General features: G+C 53.1%; 1 protein-coding gene across 19 annotated transcripts in view; it reads left to right on the forward strand.

The window, feature by feature from the left end:
• Positions 1-24,313, forward strand: part of Ptprf (protein tyrosine phosphatase receptor type F) — an 84,070-nt gene that overhangs the window by 14,952 nt on the left and 44,805 nt on the right. For 10 of the 19 annotated variants that reach the window (XM_040756811.1, XM_040756827.1, XM_040756813.1 and 7 more), the window contains 3 exons: positions 6,388-6,533; positions 6,710-6,851; positions 18,430-18,618. In XM_040756811.1, coding sequence (XP_040612745.1) covers positions 6,388-6,533; positions 6,710-6,851; positions 18,430-18,618 — 477 coding nt within the window. Of the gene's footprint in view, positions 1-6,387; positions 6,534-6,709; positions 6,852-18,429; positions 18,619-23,942; positions 23,961-24,313 lie in introns of all 19 variants that reach the window. The other 9 variants (XM_040756809.1, XM_040756814.1, XM_040756820.1 and 6 more) reach the window with 1 other exon arrangement.

The following is a 24,313-nucleotide window of genomic DNA, read 5'->3' on the forward strand; positions in this document are numbered from 1 at the left end:
CTGAGTTGAGAAAGTGTGGCCTAGGAGAATAGCTTCTCCTTCCTGCCTCTCACCCAGCACGCCCCAGCCTGCATCCCTCGGCCCCACCCTCCTGTTTGCCTCCAGTTTTCTCTCTATGACTGGCATTACCACCCACCTGGTCACCAAGTCAGGAACCTCCCAGCTCCTGCCCTCTCCCTCCCTCCTGCCCTCCCTCCCTCCTGCTCTCCCTCTCTCCCTCCCGCCCTGTTATCGCACATGTAATCCATCTCCGAGTTCTGTGGCCTCTGCCTTCTGAGTGTCTTTGGAATGCATCCACTTACTTTCCCCACCACCTTCTGCCAAGCCTCCTTCAGCTTCTGCCGGGCCTGTATCAGCCTTCTGCTGTCTTCCCTGCCTCCAGCCCTGCCCTCCTAACCCGTTCTGTATTCCGTAGCCAGACTCGGGTTGCGTCAAGGTGCTCAGTTTGAACTCCCCTCCAGCTTCCCTTCTCCCGCTGCCTTTAGGCTCAGGGTTAGCATCTTACTGTGTGCTGACCTACCCTTCAGTGCCTCTCACCGGAACCTGCCATGCTCTCTCCTCTCAGCCGCACATAGCTCTCTGTGTCCAGGCTTTCTTCATTCTTTGTTTCCTCTGCTTGAAACACTCTTTCCCTGTCAGGTGTGGTAACACAGGCCTGTAATCCTAGTACTTTTGAGGTGTGGAGGCAGGAGGATTAGGAGTTCTAGATTTTCTGGGCTATGTAGGAAATTGAAGACGAGCCTGGGCTACATGACACTCTGTCTCCAAAAACAAAGAGTTGGGGGGTGAGGCATTTCCCCTACTCTGACCAGCTCTGACTCAGCTGTCACTATTTCCTATAGCAGCGTGGGGCATGCCCTGGTCCTCTGCACTCCATAACATGCTGTGGTGGCACTTTGCCCTAGGTCTGTCTGCCCTGGCAGGCTGGGAGTCTTGGGAGTTTAGACATTTCCAGCTCAGGCCCTGGAGGAGGTGGTGAATAAGAAAAAAGAGTTGGAGCAGGCCTGACCTCTATCGGAATCAGGAGGAGTGAGGTGGAATTGTTTTAGGGTAGATCCAGGAATGTTCCTGCTGGTTCCTTAGTAATTTTAGTCATAGAGACTAAGCAGGTGCTTGGAGGTGGAAACCAGGTGAAGAAGCCTCTGCCAAGGGTGGCCCTCCAGGTGCTCCTTGAGCACTATGTCAGGCCAAGAGCCATAGAGCAGTCAGGAGCCGTGGTGAGCCGGCTGCAGGGGTCAGGGTCTGCCTCCCAGCCTGCTGTTAAATTACACTCACTTTTGAATCTCTCCCCACCCTGGCCAGGCTTGGACTGAACTTCCAAGACTTCTCACTAGGGGCAAGCAGCCAGACACAGACAGGGCTGCTGCAGAAGGCAGGGCGGGTGCCCCCGGAGAATTGACGACCAGAGCAGTGAAGCGCAGAGCGGACAAATGTGTTTCTATAGGCTTCTTAACGAGACAAATGAATGGGGGCCCTGGCCTCAGAGGGGAGTGGAGAGAAACAGGGTAGAGAAGCAGCTGCCAAGAGTTAGCCTGGAGGCCTAGCATCAGTGCCTAGTCAGCTCTGGTGGAAACCTGGACGCACACTTCTGGAACCTCACTCAGCATCCCTCCAACCCAGGGTTCTGTGCTTTCTTGATGGGGCCAAGGTATATGGCTATGGGGATAGAGACGGTCTTGGTCCAGCACTCAGGTAGAGGTTCCTGCTGGTCTCTTGTGTGTTAGGTGCTTGGATAGAAAGAATCCACTTGGACATGTCACAAGACAGAACCCATTGACCTGGGCACAAGTCTGTGAGCTAAGAGAAGAGCAGGAGCAGGCTGGGGCAGTGCTGGCACAGGCAGTGGCATGAATACCTTTGGAGAGTTCCTGGAATAGAGGGCCCCTGAAGATGAGTGGGCATTTGCTAATGCTGAGTATTGCCCAACAAAGGAATGAGACTGAGCTTAGGAGAAAGCCAGAGCAAGACCTTCAGACAGTGAGGGACAGTTGTAGGACCCCAACCCAAGGTGCAGGTTGGGTCCTGGTTATGAAGTTATTTGCAAGTCATTGGAGTTCAGCAAGGTGTCTGGTAGCTGAAGGAGTAGGCGGTTTGCGGTAGATGTTGGTATGGGTGAGCAGGAGCCTCGAGGAGTAGCCACGTTTCTCCTCCAGAGCCCCTGGAACAATGGCAGGGCCTTTCCCTTGTGCTTATGGGTGGCCTGTCTAGGCCCAGCCCTCTTGGAGCTTCCGGCACAAGTGCTTTCTCTTAGCCTGTTTTCCTCTTGCACAACAGGAGTAATCACTCCTACCTGTAAAGGTTAACGGAGGTCACGTGGGCAAGGCACCTGGCACCTATTAAGTGCTCCCCCTGTTGGAGTGCCTCCTGGAGCTAGGATTGCCCTTGAGTGGACTGGGCTGGGGAAGGTTGCCAGAAGCAGTCACAGGAGCTCATTAATGAGTCCCCAGCTCGCCAGCCACTCAGGCCGTGGGAAATCACCTCCCCAGCAGCGCCCCTGCCCTCACCGTCCTTCCTGCCGCGCGCTTCTCCTGCGGGCAGGGCTGTTCCTGTGCCTGTGTCTGTGTGCCCCTCAGGGGAGGCACACTACAGCAGCCAGTCTCCCTGTGGAGGAGCCCTGGAGGTGGCCCAGTTTAGCTCTCTCTAGGGTTCATGCCTGCAGCCTCTCCAGGGGGTGTGCTTCCTCTAGCCCAGGCCAGCTCCTTTCTTTGGTCACGGTCTCTCATCTGCAGGGTCAGCTGCTGACATGTAAAGACCGTCCCAGGGTATCCCATTGTAAGTAGCTGCCCACGGGGCAGGGTGACCCAGCAGGCAACTGTGACACAAAGCTCCTTCTAGTGTGTTCAGATGGCACCCCGTTTTCGGGTCTCAGAAGTGTTGTTCACAGACCAACAGAATGGCTCAGTAAGTAAAGGCCAGGCCAGAATTCCCTTCAGTCTCTGGAGTCCCCGTAGTAGAAGGAGAGCACTGACTCACCAATGTGCACTAAGCACATGTGTGCATGCGTTCACATATGCGAGTGAGGACGTGCGAGCACGCACGCACACACACACACACAGTGCATTTTTGTTTTTTTGGTGTACAACAAAAAAACATTCTGTTTAGACTGGGCACCAGCTGAATGGTCACAGGTTTTGCCTGCCTGTCTGCCTGGCATCCCGACTGACAGTGTGATGTGGGCAGGCTTCCACTGTCTGGAAGAGGGGCTGATGAGAGATGTGGGGTGCAGTCAGGCAGGCCCAGATGGTGGGTAAGTGCACCAGGACCCAAGCTAAATACTCAGGGTAGTGCTTGACCTCTGCCAAATGAGTACAAGATACTTGTTGAAAAAGGCTAGCAGGAGCAAAATTGGGGAGACCATGTAGAGACGAGTGACTGAGCTCCCAGGGAAGGTCTTCTGAGGAACCGATGACCCAGGACCACCTAGGGCTCTGGAATGAGGAAGGGGTGGGTGGCCCTGGGGCTCTGTGAGGGCTCCTTGGTAGGGAGCAAAACAAAACCTGGCCATAGAAGGGGCTGGAGCAGAACTGCCTGTCTGATCCTGGGCAGCACCCTGGCGCTTGTCCAGCCTCCGAGGGGGAGGAGTCCCACCTCCCTGATGGCCCCCGGCCTTGGGCACAGTCCAGTCTCCACACAGCTCCCAGGCCTGTTCCTGCTGGCTGCTCTTCATCTACCTGGCTCTCCTGCCCAGCCTCTCTGCTCTTTGTTTGGCCCTGGAGGCCCCTCCCCACCCCACCCCGCCCCATCCCAGCATACTCCTAGTCTTTCTGGTTCTTCAGGTTCTAGTCACTGGTTTCGATGTGGACACGTTGAGGCAGGACCTAGAGGGGCACTTATTCCCTGAGTTTCTCTCCTGCCTCCAGGGAAGGTGTGTGTGAGAGGGGCCCCAGTCTCTACCTACTCCTCACACTCCTTCCTGTGTCAATTTCTTCCTCTGTCTTGCACCTCTGGGTGTCAGGAACTGGGTCAGATAGTGAGTGGGACAGGGCAGGAAACAGGACAGATGTGGAAATCTGCCCTGCCTAGGGTTATGGTCTGTTTGGGAAGCAGCTATCAGACGCCAAAAAGGTGGAAAGTTGTAGCCTCACATGCATGCTGAAACGGTGAGTGCACTGTGAGAGGCAGAGATGAAAACCGTGGACTAAGCTAGTGGGGCGGTGTGTGGGGTACGGGATGGTCTTCTGAGGAGGTGACTTAGGGGGTTAGTGGGTAAAGGGTCCTCCCAGAGGTTCTTAGCAGAACGTGCGGCTTATGCAAAGGCCCTGAGGCGGCAGGGAGCGATGCTTCTTCTTCTGGGCTCTAAAGCCAGCATCAGGGAGACTGGTTGGGTCAGACCTGGCAGGGCTTTGTCTGGGGTGACAGGAGTTTACTCTTTTTTTTTTGTAAAGAGCAGTGGGAGGCCTTTGGAGAGATTTGATCAGGAGGAGGCTGTTCTCTGGCTTCTGAATAGAAAAAAAAGGGGGGGGGATGTGACACAGGCAAAGACATGTGTGTTCAGCCAGCCAGTTGTCCTATGGAGGGAAAATGGCGCTCTAGGGAGATGGCAGTGCACAATGGGGAACTGGGAGATACCGTGGGGTGGGGGATGAGAGGTGGCCTCAGTGGACCCTGGAGAGGGAGGGTCCTGTCAGACAGGTCCTTTTAACAGTGACAGGCTCTGCACATTCTACAAACTAGGGAAGACCCAACCCTCTCTCCAAAGGCAGCTTCGGGTGGTGGAGACAGACAAGAATTCAGAACTCGGGTCATCTGCATGGCTTCTGGCCCATGCACTGGGCTCTCAGTGTTGCTCGACCTAGTCCCCAGGAGCAGATTTGTGGGTCCCGAGTTCTCCTTCCTGGGGAGGGCACAGGTTTTTAAAATGAGCTCCAGATTTATAATGTGGGATGAACCCTGGCTGTGCCCCCAAAACACTGTGACTCATTGGTGTTGGTCCTTTGACCCCCTGCGTCTGTTTCCCTGTCTCTAAAATGGGGGTGATAATATACCTCCTGACCTGAAGGGCTGGTGTTAAGAACAAGTGATTGGCTGTCCTTGGTGACGGCCTGACACTTACACGTCATCATTCATAGCCTAGGACAAACAAACAAAACAGGAACTGGTGCTAGAGAGCTGTCTCAGGAATTGAGTGCTTGCTGTAAGTGATCTTGTAGAGACCTGGGGTCGGTTTGCAGCCCCACATCAGGCAGTTCACAGCCACTGGTAGCTCCAGTTCTAGAAGATGGGACTCCCCCTTCTGGCATCTGTGGGTGTTGCATGCCACCTGGTTGCCACTCACAGCCTTCTGCACCTGCCCTTCACTTGGGTCATGCCTCCACTTCTTTGGTCTGGCTTTTGCCACCACTCTGAGAAGGCCCCCAATAGTCTCCTATGAACCCTGGTGTCTTGGTCCCCACTCACTGGCTGTGACTTTGGAAACGTGCCTCGGTCCCTCAGCCTGCAAAGTAGAAGCAGTGATGATAAGAGGAAGTGAGATACAGCGCAGAGTGGGTGCTTTTCTGCCAGGGCCCACCCTGGGCTTGAGCTCCCGGCACCAAGCAGGTAATCTGAAGGGTCAGTTCCCAGGGCACTAGCTTTCCAGGAACTGTTCAGTGGCTAGATTAATAGGAAATGGATCCACTGTCGCTATTAACGAGACATTGCTACGTCTCAATGAGCCCGGTTTCTTGGGACTTTCAACCCTGTGTGGTGGGACTTGAAGGATTAAGAGGCGGTGAGTCAGCCTTGGCATGTAAACCAGGGTGAGCAGGACCTTGTCTGAGCCCCTCCTATGGAGTAGGAACTCAGGAGCTGCCCATGCTGTGGGAGGGCAGTTGCCAAGCCAGTGGGGGCAGGGGTGGGAGGGCAGTTGGAGGAAAGCATCCCTCTGGGAAGCCATCCAGAGCCTGTCTGGAGCTGGAATGTCCAGGCCTTTGGGGCCGTTGGAATGTCGGGTGAGGGGAAGGAGGAGTCCTGGGGTCCTAAGGCTTAGGGTTGGTTGCTGGGAAGTCTCTAGGGGAGTCTGGGGCTCTTCCCAGAAAGAAGTTCCCCAATGCATTTTGTTTTTCCTGGAGCTTAGAATAATCAGAAGCAGGAGACACATGGAGCACATGGAGGGTCCCCCACCCCCCACCCCAGACTCTGGTCTTTGCCAGCTGTGTCACATTGGACAAATACCTTGACCTCCCTACACCTTGGCTTTTCTCTGTAAACAGTAATTAAAGCACCCACCTCCTCTCTTCAAAGACTTAAGGGTTCAGCTCTTTGAACAGTGCCCGGCACTTATTAAGTACTATATAAAAGTTAGTTATTACTACTGTTTTCCCTCGCCCCCAAGGGCTGCTACCTGCAGTGTTGGATCATTCCTGATGTGACCATGCCATCATGATTTAGCGTCTCTGTCTCTTCCAGGCAAACCTGTCTTTGTTAAGGTCCCAGAGGACCAGACTGGGCTGTCGGGAGGGGTGGCCTCCTTCGTGTGCCAAGCCACAGGGGAACCCAAGCCTCGAATCACATGGATGAAGAAGGGGAAGAAAGTCAGCTCCCAGCGCTTTGAGGTTTGTCCTTGGCTGGCTGGGAGGATGGGCAGGCTTTAGGGTTGGCCTGTTCTCTGTGTGGTCATTCTCTTGTTCCTCTTCGTCTCCCTCGGGGGGCCTTTTGGGGATTTGAGGGAACCTGGCTCTAGCAGATCCCCACGCCTTTAACAGGTGTGACCACATCTGTCCTGTGACAGGTAATCGAGTTTGATGATGGAGCAGGGTCAGTGCTGAGGATCCAGCCATTACGGGTGCAGCGAGATGAAGCCATCTATGAGTGCACAGCCACCAACAGTCTAGGCGAGATCAACACGAGTGCCAAGCTCTCAGTGCTTGAAGGTATGTGCTGAGAGGGTCACGGCATGGTGGCCATGCGCACTGAGGTGGGGAAGCCCACCTGGATGGCATCGGAGGCGGGTGAGAGTTAGTGCTAAACAAGCCTGGCTCACTAGTTAGTTTGTGTTGAAGCCAGCTGTATGCTTGCTGGCTTTGTGACCTCCCGCTGAGCCGGGCCATTGGGTCTGGGTCACACTGGAGGTGTGGTGCTGCAGCTGTGTGGCCCTGGGGTTATGTGACAGTGGCAGTGAAGCCTGGCAGTTGATGTCAGTGTATTCCTGGTGCCCAGATCAAGGAGCTAGGCTCTATATGTGGATTTTAGTGTCTTTTCTCATTTGGTGGCTCATTCATTCATTCATTCATTCACTCACAAGCTTTCCTTGAACTGCCATGAAGTTCAGAATGTCACTTGATACATGTCCAGTAAATTCTGTAAGGAATGGGGACACTTGGCTTCCCGGCCTTTGCCAAGGCCCAGGGTGTAAGGGGAAACAAAGCTTCCAGAACTCTGAGTGGTCAATTTGAGGCTTTTCAAGTGGCAGGTGGAGAGCTGGAGAACACGAAGAGGAGGGGAGAGTAATTCAGTGAGTCTGGGGATCGGGCTGAGAAACGAACCCTTTCTAAGGACATAGAAAGCCACAAATAGGGTGGGAAGTGACATGATTAAACCTTAACCACAGTGGATACATGAATCTGAATGTGCATTTTCAAAATACCGCATCGATTGTTGCTTTCTTTTTTAAATGCAATACCAATATCTGTTCACTGTTAAAAAATTGAGAAGTATGGGATAGTGCATAGGGAGAAATAACGATCTCTTTCTGTCCTACTTCTTCTACTGCTATTGGTTATTTCTCGGTGGCACATTTTCTGTTTGTATAATTTGTATGTATGTATATATATATATATATTTGTACTAATATATATATAAACAGACTAGTGATCACTGTTCCATGACTTTAGACTTTTGTTTTGATTTTTTTTCCATGCTAAAGGGCAAGCTCAGGACTTTTCTGTCAGGCTCCCTCACTGAACCTGAAAATTACCTCTTTGGCTAGCCTCACTGGCAGGGGAGCTCTAGGAATCCGCTTAGCTCTACCTGCCCTTCCATGTACTCAATTGCAATGCCTAGCTTCTTACACAGAAACTGTAAGAGCTAGGAAACTGAACTCAAGTCTTCATGCTTGCTCAGCAGGTACTTTACTGAGCCATCTCCCCAGCTAGTGCCTAAAAGCATATATACACTGTAAACATTTTCCTTGCCATTAAATACTCTTCTGCATCGTTGTTTTTAATGGCTGTGGATAAGCTGTCACGTGGAAGCACCCTAATTTATTTAGCTGTTCCCTTTTTGTTGGGTGCATATGTTCTCAGCTTTCAGCCTTTATAAGTAAGGTGCCCCTAGGTGTCCTTGAAGATAATGTCACTTTGCTGATCATTTCCGTATTCTAGGTTCATGGAGTAGAATTGCTAAGTCAAAGGGCGCGTGCATTTTTTTAAGCTTTCAATATTTTTAGAAGATTTTATCAGTGAATATCCTTACCAGGGAGAGCGTAAGAGGGCCTCTTCCCTGCACATCTTCACCAGCAGTGGAAATTACCATTAAAAAAAATCTTTGCCAAGTTAATAGGCAAAAAATGGCATCTCAATTTAATTTGCATTTCTTTGATTACAAGAGCAGTTGAACATCTTTTCACATTGGCCATTTTTACGCTTTGGCTTTATGTGTTCACACATGCATCCATTCAGTAATTCTTGCATCTGTGTGTCTTGTGTGAGTCAATGGGTTCTGACAGAGCTGTGTCAGACCCTCTCCTGCAGAGGGGCCCTAGACGACAATGGTTAAGACAGGAGCCCTGGACTGGTAACTGCTTTTGAGTCTCATTTGTTCAATCTTGGACCAGGATACAGTACCCACTTCCAAGCTAGTGTGGAGCTTTGCCTACAATGTAAAGTGCATCCCAGGATGTCAGTGTGAATGGAGTTGGGAGTTGTACATTCTGAAGCTTAGACACCCGAGCTGCTTCCGATTGGCGTCATCTGGGTTGTGTTAGTCCCACTCTTCATTCCATTTGGGGAACAAGAACCCAGACAGTCAGCACTAGGATAAATCCATTGGTATTGAGGTTCCTTCCTGTCATTTTTGGCCTCCATTTCTCCGCTTTGTGACCCAGGAAAAAGTATTTCTGCCCCAAACTCTGCCACTGTAGAGAGCCGTGTGCCCTGCCTAGCATTTGAGTGGCATCTAAGAGATGAGCACTGTGTCCCCTGTCCTGATGGGCATCTTCTGGGGCCCCCAGGCTGCGGAGCAGGCTCCTTGTGAGAAGGGAAAGTAACTCCTCCCAGAGTCCCCCCTGCCCTGGCAGCTCCATGCTTTACAAGGTCTCTCAAGGCCTGGGGAGGAGAACTCACACTGTGCCATTAGGAACAGCCTTCTTGTTCAAGAGTTTCTTCTTGTGGATTAGGGATTATTCATTTTTATGTGGTGTTGGGGATGGAACCCAGTACTAGACACATACTTTCATCCCCAGTCCTGGGCTTGAACGCATGTTTGTGCGTCTGGAGACTGGGAGGTGTCTGGTGAAGTGCTGGACGGGTCTCTGCTACAATAGAGTGGTGGAGCTGTGAGCCTCATGGGCCCCTCCTGCTCCTGAAACTCTGCACCAGCAAGACAAAATGCTGACCTATTGGTCTTTGTAACCTTGACTAGCTTAAGGCTTGGCAGAAAGGAATGTCAGGGCATTTGGGACCTCAGAGAGGCATTCTAGATCAACCTTGCCCCATTCCTCCCCATCCTCCTTCCTGGGGGGAGGGCAGGAAAGCTGGGGTACTTGTAGGAAAGGGGCAAAAAGACAGCTTTTTTGAAGCACTGGGGTGACTCCAGAGGAGAGCCAGTGCCATTTTTGTGAGGCTACCACAGAGGCTTAGTAGTGAGGAGATGAACTTAGTTTGGGGCCTGGGAAATGATGCTTGAACCCCTTACCCATGTCTCACACAGCATGTAGCCCTCCAAACACACAAGGGTGTAAGTCTGCTCCTCAAGAGATAGGTGCTCTCAGAGTGACTGGAGAATGCCTGGGGAGCCTGGTTCAGGTACAGGATCAGCGTATCTTAAAAGTGGAACCCCGGCATTATGCTTCCTTGGGGACCCTCTGCCCTTGCCTCATTCCACCCCAGGCCCAGCACAGGCCACAGTCATGCCAGGTCCCTCATGACTACCACTACTGGAACAAGACTGTTTATTCTTGGTGTGGCTGTGTGAGCCCTTAGCCCACTGTCCTGGGATGGCCAGCCTGTGTGCCAGTGTCCCTGTCAGGGTACAAGGTGGGGTGTCCAGCACAAGCTGGCGGGGGGTGGGCCTGTCCTGTCCTGGACTGTGACGAGTCCCAGGGCCTGCCGCCCAGCGTTCCTGTCTGAGTGGTAATTGAAGCCATTAGCGCGCCAGCCTCTCCCTCGCCGGGTAATGGCAGGAAAAGCTCTTCTCGCTCCACACTCTTGAGGCGGTGGCTGAATCATTCCCCCTCCAACCCGCCCGCTGCCGCCACTGAGACAGGGAATCTGACATTTTCTCTCACGAGGGAGGAGAGGGGTGGGGGAGGGGAGTTGGGCCTTGATTCTGGGCTTTCCCTTCGGAGGTGGGGGGTAGGGTGGATAGTGAGGGCGTTGAGCTCAGTTTGGAGGTCTTAGAGTTCCCAGGGGTTGCAGAGTCCAGGCCAGACAGAACCATGGTGGAGGCTGGACAGCCAAAGGTGTGGGTGGAGCCTTGGTAACTGGGTAGGTTCTGAAAGGGACACAGAATGCCCAAAGGAAGAAGGGGAAAGAACCCGTGAGCTGAATAGGCCATTTCTGACGTGTCCTGGGGGCCAGGCTCAGGGGCTTACTTTTTGGTCGTTTCATGGACATAGCAGATAATGTGCTTTACAGCAGTGTGAGCGTGTGAGAAGTGTTGTATATGCCAGGAATGCACGTCATACAAAAGGAGTGGTGTAGCAGGGTCTGTGCCTGTGTGTGCCTCAGGCAGTGGGGGAGAGGCATGTGTAAGCAGGTGGCGTGTACTATGGGCTATGTGTGCAGTAGGATGTGTACACACGCACGTGTGTGCAGCAGTCAGTATCTGGATTGTGGGATACATATGGCAGGTGGTGTGGTGTGTGTGTGAGAGAGAGACAATGTTTACAGCAGGGGTATCACACATTGTGAATAGCAGGAGAGTCGGCGGCCTGAGCTGGATGTGTAGGGTCAGTCTGGGGCTGGGGGAAGTTGCAGGTGTTGTGTTCAGATTTGTCATCTCTGGGACTCCACAGAGTCTCTGCTAGGATCTGTCGGGCAGTCGGGACAGCTGGGCAGCGATGGACACTGGGCAGCATGGTGATGCTGAAGTATTATTGGCATCTGCCGCAGTGGACCTCAGCAGTCCTCTCTCTAACCAAGCCAGGAGGAGGGCACACTGGATGAGTCCTGACTAAAACTGGCTTTAGGAGGATTTAGGATCTCCCTCTGCCCTCTCACCTAGCCCTCTTGTCCTTCCTCCTGCTTTCCTGACCCCCGTGTCTGCTCAGTTGGGAGGGCTGTGTACCCTATGCTACTTTACTTGGCCCAGGGATCCAGCTAGAGTGTCTGATACTGCTCACCTGGAGGGCAGGCTTGAGATGATGGTCAGGGTCAAGGGTGTGTCAGTGTAACACTGGATCTTGGGTTATGCCCTTGCTCTTAACCCTGGTAGGCTCTGAGGCTATAGGATGATAATAGCTTACACACACACACACCCCTAACAAACTATGACCCTCCCTAGGTGTGCTGCCTGGGCTGGGCAGGATGAGAATATTTTCCTAAGAATCCTCTTTCCCTGCCCTATGCCTTTCTATTACGGTGGAAAGATTTGGGTAAGAGAGTCCCAAATCTGGAACCCCAGACAGCTTCTGTTGTTTCCTGGCAGCAATGGTATAGCAGGCCTCTGGCCCAGCAGCCTTTGGGACCTAACCTCCATCCCCTGTGACCACAATAGATTTCAGAACCACTGAGATGTGAAGTTCTATGGCTGGATTTTGGAGGTTCGGTCCCCACTTTGAGATAGGTAGGAAGGCACTGTTGGAATGCGGCGGCTGGAAGGTCATACCCTGGGTTTCTAGGTCTCTGGAATCCTCTAGTCTTTTCCAGTTCTGACAGTCTTCAAGGACCCCAGTGAACTTTGTGAATGGGTCCTCCTATGGTATGGGGTTATCCTCTTCTGTTGGTGGTGGACACAGAACACTTCCCCCATGCCTAACCTAGCTCTCAGTCCTTCTGCGGTTGCAGGTGTCTCTCAGGCCTGTTTTGTGTTTACTGCCCTTTGCCCTGGCTTGTGACCATGGGCTGAAACAGCAGCTCTAGAAATAGCTCTCAGTGTTGGAGTTTTTAGATGCCCCTGGATGTATATTCTCCATCCTCAGTAAAGTATCCTCACCATGGCTGTCTGGGGAAAGAAGGGCTTAAGGGCAATGGCATGACCAGACTCATGCTTCAGAGAAGTCCTCGCTGGTGCCAAGTGGGGTGGAAGTACCTCACAGCAATGGGAGGAAGCCGTGGTCCGGCTAGGCAAGAGCTAGCATTGCCCTGAACCTTGTGCGTATAGGAGGCGGGCACCGAGGTCAAGAGCACGCTAGCTAGCATCCTGCCCAGCTGCCTTGATCTGAGAATCCAGGTGGCTCTGGGTCCCTGGTTCCAGGACGGGGTAGCTATCAGTACCAATTTTCTCAGACTGAAATACAGGAGGCCCAGGTCTAAGAAGGTGAGTTGGTAAGTCTAATTTGAAAATTGTCGAGTCAGGTGTGTGCAGGCATCCAAGGAAAGCTGTCGAGAAGGTCTAGTATGGGCTTGCCTGGCACCCTTGAGGGGCAGCTGGAGATGGAATCTTGAAAACCAAGAAGCCAAGCCAGAAGGGTCTCCAGGAATTGACTTTTGCTGTTGGGAGGAGCTTCCCGGGAGATAAGAGGGAAGCCGGGAAGGAGGGAGGCGATGGGAGTTGTGAAGCAGGAGAAACGAAGCAAGATGAGCATTGGGCAGTGTCCTTTGGATTTGGCTCTGGAGTTGTCAGTGACCTTGGCAAGCATGCCTCTGGAAGCCTCGGGGGTGGCAGCAGGGCTGCAGGGGGCTGAAGAGCGAGTGGGAGGCTGTCAGTGGTCTGGAGTGACTGGGAACGAGGCCTGGACCTAGAGAGGTAAATGTTGAAAAGAACCGGGGTAGAGGAACCCCAGGAGGGTGAGATCCCAGCATAGCCAGAGCCAGGAACTAAAATGTGGGGACCAGACAATGGCCACTGGGTTCACTGAGTGTGCGTGGTGGGGAGGCCTCACCTGCCAGTTTGAGGAGGATGGTGTGGAGTGCCAGGGAAGCCCGAGGGAGGGGGGATTACTGAGAGGGGGAGGCCGAGGCTGCCGACAGGCCCCAAACAGCTCAGACTCGAAAACAAAACAGGCTTTTAAGATGCCAAGTTTGATGAAATCTGAGTGCTGGAAGAGGTGGGAGTTTTCTCTCGGAAAAACAGCTGAAAGTCGAGACCAAAAGCTGCGAAGGGAGTTGGGCCCTGAGGCCCCCCTTGCTGCCTGGGAGCCTGGGGGTGGGGTTCGGCTTGGCCCTGAGAGTGGGAACTTACAGGTTTGGGAGGGCTTGCTGTCTTGACCCTGTCTTTGCTGAGAATGGAGCTGCTTTGGGGGACAGGATTGAGGTGGCCTTGGACTTCCTTGAAGCACCCCAAAGGCCAGGTGGAGCCTGGCCACCCACGGAGGTTCCTGCATAGTTGTGGTCTTCGCCTGTATCTCCAGGTGCACGCATGTGTCTTAGCATGTTTGTATCTCTTCCTTTGCATGTCTTCACATTTGTGTTCCATGCCTGTGCATACGGCCTCTGAATCTGCTTGCAGTCTTACTTCCACAGGTGCTTGTCACTGCAGATGCCCCTCCACACGCACATGTGGGTTTCTATTTTTGCACCTGCCTCTTGCTCCATGTAGTTCTCTAGGTCCCTGGCTGTGCATGTTTCTAAGGTGTCTGTGTGTTCAGGGACAGGGTGATATGCTCATGCATAGAGGAGGGGTCAGCTGCACAGACGGCGCCACCCTAGGGAGCCTGAGTGTGTGCATGCGCATAAGCGCCTGTGTTCAGAGATGCCGCGAAGCTGGGGAAACGGGTGAAGAGGTCTCACTGACAGACTGTGCTGGTGCTTGCCCCTACTGTCACCCCCCTCCCCTCTAAAGCATCTCCATCTGTTAGCTTCCCTGGTGCAGCCCCCTGCCTTGGGCCCAGACTCCGCTCCAGGCATCCCAGGCTGAGCTGGACAAAGAGACCTGTGTGTGCTCTCTAGGGGCCTTTCTGCAGCCTCCCTCCCCCAGTCCTTGCAGCCTGTCTGTTGGTCTAAACTTCCCCACCCACCCCTACCCTGTCCTGATCTCTCAGAACTCCAATACATACACCAGACTCACCTCGATATTTACTGTTCCTCCATCCTCCTCACAGGCTTTACCCAGGTACTGTGCAGGGAAAGCTCTCTGCCTTCCGTGCACATTCTTGATCCTCCTTCCTCCAGGAAGTCACCAAGATAGCAGATGAAGAGGTGGAGCCACACTGCTTAGCTCTACTGCTGAGGGACCTAAACCGAGCTCCCCCCACCCCCTTAGCTACGCCCTCCCACATGCCCTCTCATCTCTGAGACAATCAGGACCTCTCCAGGGAAGGGGTTAGGTCTCCCAAGTACATTATCTAAAGGGGTAGCACAGTTGGATGCGGGAGCCATTCATGAACTCTTGGATGCTCGCTCCAGGTGCACAAATCTGTGCGGGTAGGGCAGACGTCCGATTGATAGTGCTACTTATGTATGGAGGCTGTCCAGGCTTAGGCTACAGGCTTGGTGCCTCTCTAAAGTCCCCCAAAGCCTCAATAGGCTTCTCTTTCTGCTTTGGGGACCCTAGGCGCAGTGGAGGGTCTGACTGACACTGCGGACTGTATATGCAGAGGCAACTTACAGCCTCTCGCACTGTACTGGACCCTGGCAGGCCGGAACTGGGTGCGCTGCGTCGGTGGAGCTGGAATGCCTAAGGGGGAGCGCCCCCCCAAGAGCAATGTCCAGGGTGGGGGCGCGGCTGCTCCGCCCAGACGGGGGCGGGAAGGGCGGCGCCCAGTAGGACTTGGACACGAGGCGCGTGCCCGCTCGGACACAGGCGCGCGCTGAGCCCTTCCACCGTGGCACCCGCCTCTCCTCCGTCGCCATGGTTACCGGGTGGCCTGGAGGGGGGAGGGGCCCTCCCGCGCCAGGAGCCCCTGTACTGGCGGGACGCGTTTGGGAGGACTATAGCATGACTCGTGCATCCCGCCTATGGATCATGGGTGCATGCCAGGGGTGTCCACATGTGGGGAGCTTTGGATTTTGCTTTGTAGCACCTTAAAAACGCAGGGGCGTGTGTGCATGGGGGGTCTGCAGTGGAGCCCAGAGCCGGAAGCCACTTGAAGGTGTTGAAAGGGGGAAGGGCGTGGTTCCTCCAGGGACGCCCCTCCCTTCCCCTGCCCTGCCCACCTTTTTACGCTTGCTCTGAAGCTGGGGGAGGGAAGGGGGGGACTACCACCTTCTTTCCTCCAAGCCCCACCTCCAATTTAACTGAGTGACCTTGGGCGGGTTTCTAGATTTCTGCCAAGTCCCCATTTGCTCATGTGCCTCATAGGGTTTTGGTAAAGATTGTCATTTTGTAAAGCTTTTAGAGAGTACCTGCAACAGAGTGAATGCTTCATGCGTGGAACCTTTTATCCCCAGTGTCCAGAGGCCTCAGTTTTCTCCGTTGTTGATGGGTTGGAAGTGACAGAATGACATCCTCTTGAGAAATTCGCCTTGGTCATTAACCTGAGTGGTTCAGACTACTCTAGACACAGCTCTGGTGGTACTGAGGGGTGAAGGTGGCAGGTATGCCAGTCATGCTGGCACAGATGGGACCAGCCACTCAACAGGCATCTGGGAAATATCTGTTGTCCTTAACTGGTGTGAATGTGCTTAAGGCTCCTGCTTGCCAGAGGAGGAAGAAACAGCATCAGGTCAGCCCTGAGGGCCTGGAGTTGGAGTCCCGGAGACACCCCCCCCCACTCCACCCCTGCCCTCCCTTCCTCCCCAGGGGTGAGAAGCAGCCTTCCTTTCACTGCCTGGGAGCCTAGTTGGCACTGGGGACTGGCTTTTGGGTCCTGCTGTTCAGTAGACAGCTCTTTACACTCACTGGTTTTAGGCTTTGGCGGTGGTGCCTGAGGGATGATCTGAGCCAAGGACAAGCCATTTGAGGGCGTGATAATTGAGGGAGGAAAATTAATTGTCCTTAATTTGGCATAGGTCCCAAAGACCTTCCCTGTGTCAAGAATTCAGAGAGATTCTTGGGACACGGGGCTGCAAGCATTTGCACTGCTTTCATTTTTGACTGGTACCTCCTGACAGATAGGCAGTAGAGGCTAGATCCTGACTCTGGCAGGACCTAGCCACCCCTCACTCCACGCCCCATTTCTCCAAGCAGGTAGGAGTAAGAGCTGGAAGAATAAGCATGGTGCCCTGTCAGTGAACAGCTCCGGCAGTCTTGAGCACCCCCAGCTGCTGGAAGGGGTGGGGAGGGTGCCCTAGGCCTCAGGTCTTGCTCTTCCAAGTGGTAGCAGGCCAAAGGAAGCTGTGCCCCGCAGCCCACGCCTCCATCTTCCCTCTGTTTTCTTGCTGATGTTTAATATAACCCTTTTCAAGAATCAGAGCTGAGAGTCAGGGCACCGTGGGATCATAGTTACAGCCAAGGAGACTCAGTGTTGCCATCCAGAATTTGTAGGGCTGTGAGCAGGAAGTGTATAGCCAGTTCTTGGGCAAGCAGGGAAGGCTGGGCCAAGTTGAGAGTTCCCCTGTGCCCCAGCCAGACACCCTTCTAGGATGTCTCTAAGAAGTTGCTTCAATGGGGTTCCTCTGCCTGATGTGGTTCCTAGCTTCATCTCAAGTCTGTGCCCCTAGTTGCTCCCTTAGGTCTCTAATCAGCAGGAAAAGCTGGCGCTGCCACCTGCCCCTTACCTTTCTCCCTTCTGAGGCTGAGTCTTCCTGGCATGGGAGGCTGTGACCTCAGCAAATGCCCCCACACATTAACTGTGTGTTGAGCACGTGAGAGGGACGCACAGAGTTTTGCCACTTTTCCCCACTGCAAGGCCCAACGTTTGCCAAGAGACAGACAAAGGCAAACATTCCCTGAGCCCTCATTGGCTGTGACTAGAACCAAGCTTAGGGAGAGCAGAAGGACTGCCGAGTTCTGGAGAACACTTGATGGTTTTGTTCTAGGAAGAAGGACTTCTTAACCAGCCTAGAATGGGAAAGGGTCCCCAGGCTATAGTTTCAGTACCTGTCTGCCTCAGTGGTTCAGGCCTGGTTAAGTATAACTTCTAATAGTCACTGGTGCAAGTTCTGTGTCAGGTACTCCCCAGAGCCCTATGTTCTTTTTCTGATGTAGTCTTCAAGGTATCTCTACATGGTGGACACCTAAACCCAGTAGACAGATGGAAGAGAGAGTAACAAGCAGGCCCTAGAGGTGATTGGTAGCCATGGGCGTCCCCCATGGTCTGCACTGGTCCAGTGCCTGTCTTCCCAGTTCTTGGTGCTTCTGAGAGGTGAGGCTTGGGTAGCTTTGTCTCGGCCCATGAGGGCTGCTTCGGAAACCTATGCGAGGTGGGAATGGGTCGAGTAGAAGTGATTTCCTCTGTGAGTCACCAACTCTAGAAAAAGTTGAGAGAAGCCGGGCGGTGGTGGCGCACGCCTTTAATCCCAGCACTCGGGAGGCAGAGGCAGGCGGATCTCTGTGAGTTCGAGGCCATGCTGGAACGACAGCCTCTAAAACAATACAGAGAAACCCTGTCTCGTTAAAAAAAAAGAAAGAAAAAGAAAAAGTTGAGAGCAAAAGGTATTTTTTTTTTTTTTTGGTCTTCTTAGCCAGCACATGGTCTGACATGGTCCTTAGGTCTTATCATTGTTCTCAGGGTCAGGTTTGAGTGAGAAAGAAGGCTGAGGGTCAAGGCTGCAGTAGAGAATGGTCAGAGGGAAGACTAGAGTTAGATCATCAACAGGGCAAGGTGCCGGGGGTCAGTGACCTGGGGCTCTGCCACACGGCAGAGCTGAAGGGATGCAGGCCAAGGAGGGATGTCACGTGTGCTGACAAGGAAGCGGAGGCTGAACCAGCAGAGCCTCTGGTGGGACTGTGGCTGTTGATGCTTTGGGAGCTGCATCTCCCCTGCCTCCCCTGCCCAGAGTCCATATAGCACTCTGCTGCAGTCAGCAGAGCATTGATCTCTGTTCTTCCCAGGACCTAGAAAGATAAGTGCTGATGTCTTCGGTCTGTGCCTCCCAGACTTGGGAACTCCCCTGCAGGGATGTGGTGGTGCAGGCCTCCTGCAGCTTCTGCCTTGCCAAAAGGAACCTAGGTCTCTTGACTCTTCATCAGGGGTAGGGCTCATTCTCTGAAGTCAGGTGGGAAAGAGAAGGGTATCGTGGGTCCCAGCTAACCTGGAAGTCAGGGGTGAGCAGGGCCAGTCCTAATGCACATGTCACCCTTTGTTTGCAGAGGACCAACTGCCGTCTGGGTTCCCAACCATTGACATGGGCCCTCAGCTGAAGGTGGTGGAGAAGGCTCGTACGGCCACCATGCTGTGCGCAGCTGGTGGGACACCAGACCCTGAGATCTCTTGGTTCAAAGACTTCCTTCCTGTGGACCCTACTTTAAGCAACGGCCGCATCAAGCAACTGCGCTCAGGTGAGCTGAGGGCAGAGTTAAGGGCCCATGGATACCTTGGGGAAGACACTTTCCAGCATAGTACAGTTAAGTTCTGGAAAGATGACTGTGTACGGCAGACTGAGCAGTGTCATGGACCAAATTTTGCCTAGGGAAGAGGATGTGGTGGCAAGTGCTATCCTGACTCATCTGGGATTGTCAGATGCCACACTTTGGGCCAGTTTTGCTCCTCCAAGCACGCATAGCATGCCAGCACGGCAGGCCTGAGGAAGCTGCCCCTGGATTTTCATCTACTTTTCCCATAGCCCAGCCTGTATCTCTGTTTCTCTAGGCAGCAAGGGTTTCTGGGGAAGGAGCCAGTAATGCTTGATTCGTCAGGCATCAAATGGACCTTAGGAGCCTGAGACCAGGGTGATCTGCCTCTGTCCTTTGGCCCCCAGGGCCACTTGTCTCCTATGGATAGCTCAGTTGAGCCACCTTGGAGCCCTGGGAACAAGGATCCCACTGTGACCAGGAGGGAGGTGTCTCCCCATTGATAGATCTGCCCGTGAGGCTCCCGCCAAGAAAATTGATTCTGATTTTGTGGGAATGGAGTAGGTGGGAAAGGAGGCTCAGAATCAGCCGGGCTGCATTCTATACCGCTGGCAACGCAGGGTAGACTCACAGACTTGGCTCCAGAAGTCCCGCTGGCTGGGAGAAGGTAGGCCACTGTTGGTATGCCCAGCTTTAGCTTGGACTCCTGCTGTCCGTCAGCTGTGATGTCAACATCATGAAGGATCTGACTGCCTCTTTTGGGGCTCTGCTGGGTTCAGAGGCGCCCACCACTCCCAGCCCCTCCCAGCATCTCCCATCAGGCCCACACCATCTTGGAGAAGAAGGAGTGATGAGCCACCCAGCAGGGCAGGATTCCGGCCCCAGCCACGGCCGCCTGAGACAGCCCACGAAGTGTTAGCTCATTTAATTTAATTAAAACTCAACAAGATGGAGGCAGCTGTAGTGCAGTTAATTAAAACAGCCATAATCAAGGCAGGAAATGGTCCGGCAGCGTTTGTGGCTGCTGCCCAGCACAGCACAGCGGCCGGCATGGCTCGTCTCCCCTGAATTTGCTCATGGGTGCCCCAGGCAGGTTCCCCGTGCTGCCAGCCGGTCCTCCCTGCAGGCTTGACTCCTCCCCCGGAATGGCATTGACTGTCTGTGCAGACAGCAGTTCTGGGAAGGCCCGGTGGCTCCAGCATTTGTTCATCAACTATTTATGTAGTGCTTCCAGTGTACCAGGCCCCATGCCACCCTCCCCTACCCATCACTCCTCTGGATGCTACTCAGACCTTCTTGTCCTCACAGTGGCTGACAGCCCTTCCTCCCGCTTGTGCAAACCCTCCTGTTTTCCCTTTGGCCTTACCACCCTTGACTTGCCTCGAAATGTCCTGTTACCCTCGCATGAAGTTACTGGTTCCTCAAGCTCAGAGACCTAGCAGCCTCCAGCTCGTCTGACATAGTCTGTCCCCTGGCATGCAAGCCCGTTGCTCCTGGAGCTTCAGTCACCACCTCCTTATCTGTATCCCCACTGGTCAGCGCAGCACAAACGTCCTCTGTGAGCTCCAGGGCCCACACTGAGTGCCCTCCGGATGTCCCCCTGTCCTGGACAATGACTTCCTTTACAAACAGTCATGCCCTGCTGCTGCTGACCCTTTCTCCATGAGTGGCAGATCCCCATCCCTAAACCTGAAATAGCCCTAACACTGTTCAATAAGGAACCACATATCCTCTTCATGTATCACCACGTGGCTCCCGAGTTGGCCCCTCTTCTCTCTCTGCTGCTATCCTGGGACACCATCATTCTCCCTGCCTCCAGACTCTGAAAACTGTGTCCTCTAGCAACTATTGGCATTGTCTACTCATCCTCCTCCTAGACTATGAAAGCCATGCTCTGCTGGACCCTGGGCTTATAACCCTTGACCCTGCCTGCGTGGTCAGATACGTGCTCCTGGTCAAGGCACTCTGCCATATGGCCAGCTTTATCTCACCCTGTCATATCTACATACACCCTTATTAGTTCACTGACCTCGGTTAAATTAACTTCGTTGTCAGTTTTCTCATATTACAAAGTAGCTGCGTTCAGGGGACAGTGATAGTTTGCTGCCAGGTTTATGGTAAAGGCTCTGTTCCTGCCCCTGCCACTTCCCCACTAGCAGGGAAAACCACACTGACCCACCCCTGCCCGCCTGGCCCTCTCCTCGCTTTAGCTTCCTCCACTGTACCCAGCTTCTGGCTACTCCTGCAGGAGCTACAGTTTTTACTGTTTGTCCCCAGCCCTACTTACCTAGGCTGGATGTGGAAGGACCTGGGACAGATTTGCTTGGCCCCCCCACCATAGCCAGTTCTAAGTCCTCAATGAAGAATTATTTTATTGACCTTTGGGACTTACCACTGAAGAGGATATCTACTCATTTGACCTTTCCTGCCACCAGGAAACTGAGACTTAAGGATAAGTGTGTGTGTGTGGGGGCGGGGGTTCCAGTGCTTGGGATGGAGCCGTGTGGAGACATCCCTTCATAGAGTGGGCTGTCGCCTAGACACTGCATATTTACAAGAACCCTTGCGGCTTTTACATCACCAACAGTTCACCCTTTACTACCACTGAGTCTTTGTGAAGTAGGACAGGCCATGATTATCATATTCACTTTGTGCAGGTCAGAGGGTTACCAGTAGAGACTAGGGTCTAGGAGCTCTCCTGGGTGATAACCTCGGTACCTTCTAAGAACATATACTAGAGCTCAGCCCCTCTGTCCAGACCTCGGTCTCTCTGGCATCTCTGACCTGAACCGTAGTCATCTGCATATGGTGTGGCCCGGGACCAAGGGCTGGCAATGTGCCCAGCTTAGGTGTGAGCTCTGCATGAAGGGCTCTTTTCCTGCTGCAGCAATGTGATATGTTCCCACAGTGTCCTCATGGGCCACTTGAGCTTGAGACCTGAGGCAGGCCTAAGAGGGACTAGTGCAGAGAGAGTGACCTACTGTGGCCGTGACAGAACCATAGCCACAGCAGCCTCCCTCCCCGTGGGATCCAGGGCTGGGTTCGCCCATAAGCACTGCCAGGCCTGAGCAGGGCTTTCCTGTGCTTCCTTATAGCCTAAGCGTGCCACTGTATAGCACACCCTCACTGACCCACAGAGCCGCCAAGCCTTCTACACATGCCCACCACCCAGTGGTGTCAAGTGGTGATGACTGCTGTGGCTTCAGGAGGAGGCCTTTGGCCTCTCTGGTGAGATGCTTGTGACTTCTCATTCTTCTGGCTGGCCCTAGCTCGGACAGGAAGTGCTCGTCTGTTCCACTCTGATCTGCGTTTGGCTGGGTCTTCCAGAAGCACAGTCAGTGTGTGATTACAATTTCTGAGCTTTTCGGCATGATTGTCCTGGGGAGACTGATTCTTGACCCCTTCAGTCCCATATACCTGTCTAGTGAAATGAAAAGGGCAGGTTCTCCGTTTGGCAGGCAGAGTACGATTCCAAGAAGTCAGTAGGGTATGTAAAAAGAGCGGAAGCCACAGACTCAGGCCTCTGGTGCTAGGTAATGTACACTACAACCCCTGCCCTAGCTCGCACCTAGGCCACAGGAGGTCAGTGGTTGTCAGCTTTCTGGTCTCGATATTGCTAATTTTAATTCAGAGGGCCTTAAGGCGGTTCTGTTTATCTGGATTATACTTACTGATGTTTACTGTGCTAGATATTAAAGGTGAAAAAATTTTAAGTATTACTGATTATTTTAAAATAATTTAAAAATATTAAGTGCTAGCATAAATAACATTCTAAAATTAAAAAAAAGATAATTATATATTCTAAAACAAAACAAAACATTTAGTAAGGAAAACCTCGTTGTTAATGTAGAACTTAAATGGGGCTGCATTTAGCCTGTTATGGTTTTACAGGTTGTGTGTCCTCCAGGAAATGCCACTGTATATTCATAGAGAAAGTGTCTAAATAAGGCCAATAATTGTTTCTTCGTTTTCGAAGCCAGCTCTTTACTGTGTGGTCCTGGCTGTTGTGGTACTCATCCTGTCCTGAAACTTGCCACAGTCATCCTGTCCCAGCCTCCCAAGTACTAAGATTACAGGCATACTCCACCACCCCCAGTCTTAATACTGTAGAAACTAATTGTAGGTTTTATTCTGGTGGACCCCCTAAAGGGCTCTCGGGGTCCCCCCATAGACCTCTGGACTATACATGGAGAATCGCTATGATGGTTCTTCTCACTTTACCTGTGTGGTCACAAGCAGTCCTGTCCAAGTCACCACCTTTCCTTCTAGCCTCCATATCTGCAGGATGTCCATGGGGAGGCCATGAGTTAGACGGGCCACGTCCTGCTGCCTCACATCCAAGCCTCTTAATGTTTCCAGGCCTCTTGTTTCCTCATTTGTGCATAGAAATGGCTATTTCTCCAGGTGGGTGTTGCCAGGTTCAATGAGACAGGATCTGATCTGTGGCCTTGAACACTTCAACCCACCCTGCCAAAGGAGCCAGTGTGTGGGTAGACTTGGACCTGGGTCTGTCTGCAGGTTCCTCGCTCCAGTGGTTGAAGTGAGAATCTCGGGAGAGGCACGTATTGGAAGGCAAACCTGCTCAGGTCTCATAATAAACCTGGCTTTGGAGGCAAGTGCCTGTCCCTCTTGGCTGCCGATCCCAGGGCTCTGAAGTACCAGACACTCCAAGGGGGGGGGTGCTGGCCCTTTGCCTCTCACCAGATAGGCTGGGGAACTCCGATCACTCTGTCTTTAATAGGGTCAGGTGGGCTTTATGGGCTGTCAACCACTGACTGGACCGTGAGCGTCACTGAGTCCCACACCTCTACTGCTGGATGCCAGGCCTGGTCTGTGTTTGGGGAGCCCTGGTCCATGGTAACCTATGTGAGCTCTCCCCTTAACCCTGGCTGCTTAAATGCCCTGGTTTTGTTTTTGTGAGGGCTTTCCTCCAACTCTTACCCCAGTGAATTTGGGTAATCTTTAGGGTGGGTATCACCTCTTTTCTTCCCCTTCCCCTCCATCAACCCAGCCAGCAAGGGTCACAGGAGCCCGGTCCAGCCTTCCTGACTCCTATCGATACCTCCTGCTGCCCTTCACTTCCTCAGAGCAGTGCTATTGACCCAGGGGACATGCTCCACCCACACTCAGCTTGGCCCAGCCTGGTGCTTACTCACACAACACCTGAGTCACCTAAACTGATACCTTGAGTTCTCCATATAGCTAAGGCCCTTCATGGTGTTTTGTTTTATCTGATTTGGCTTTTGTGGCTTTCCTTCCTTTTGTACTAATGTTTCTCTCTGATCTTATTTGCATTCAAATTACCTCACCAGGTGGTTCACCAATCAGAGGTAAGAATGCTGTCCGTGCATCTCGCCATGCCACACCACACCACGCCACTACTGTCGCCGTTGGTCACCTCCACTCCATCACGTCCAGTCCGTCACCTCCCCATACCCATCCCGACCTCTCCAGTCTCTTCATCTCCAGCTCCAGCCCCCACAATACCACCAGCCACCACACACATCCACTCTCAGCCATTCCCTCCTGTGGACTCATCCATTACAAGTCTGCATTGTGGAGATACCAGCTGAGACCTCCCAGGATGGCAAGCCCTGCTACCCAGGCCTTCTAGAAAGGCCAGCCCCACAGAAAGGGATCCATTTGGTTCCCCTAGTGAAGCCTACCATGTCCCTAAGGCTGG

The sequence above is a fragment of the Mesocricetus auratus genome, unplaced genomic scaffold, assembly GCF_017639785.1.
Source record: "Mesocricetus auratus isolate SY011 unplaced genomic scaffold, BCM_Maur_2.0 Super-Scaffold_100014, whole genome shotgun sequence".
In the NCBI taxonomy this organism is placed as follows: Eukaryota; Metazoa; Chordata; class Mammalia; order Rodentia; family Cricetidae; genus Mesocricetus; species Mesocricetus auratus.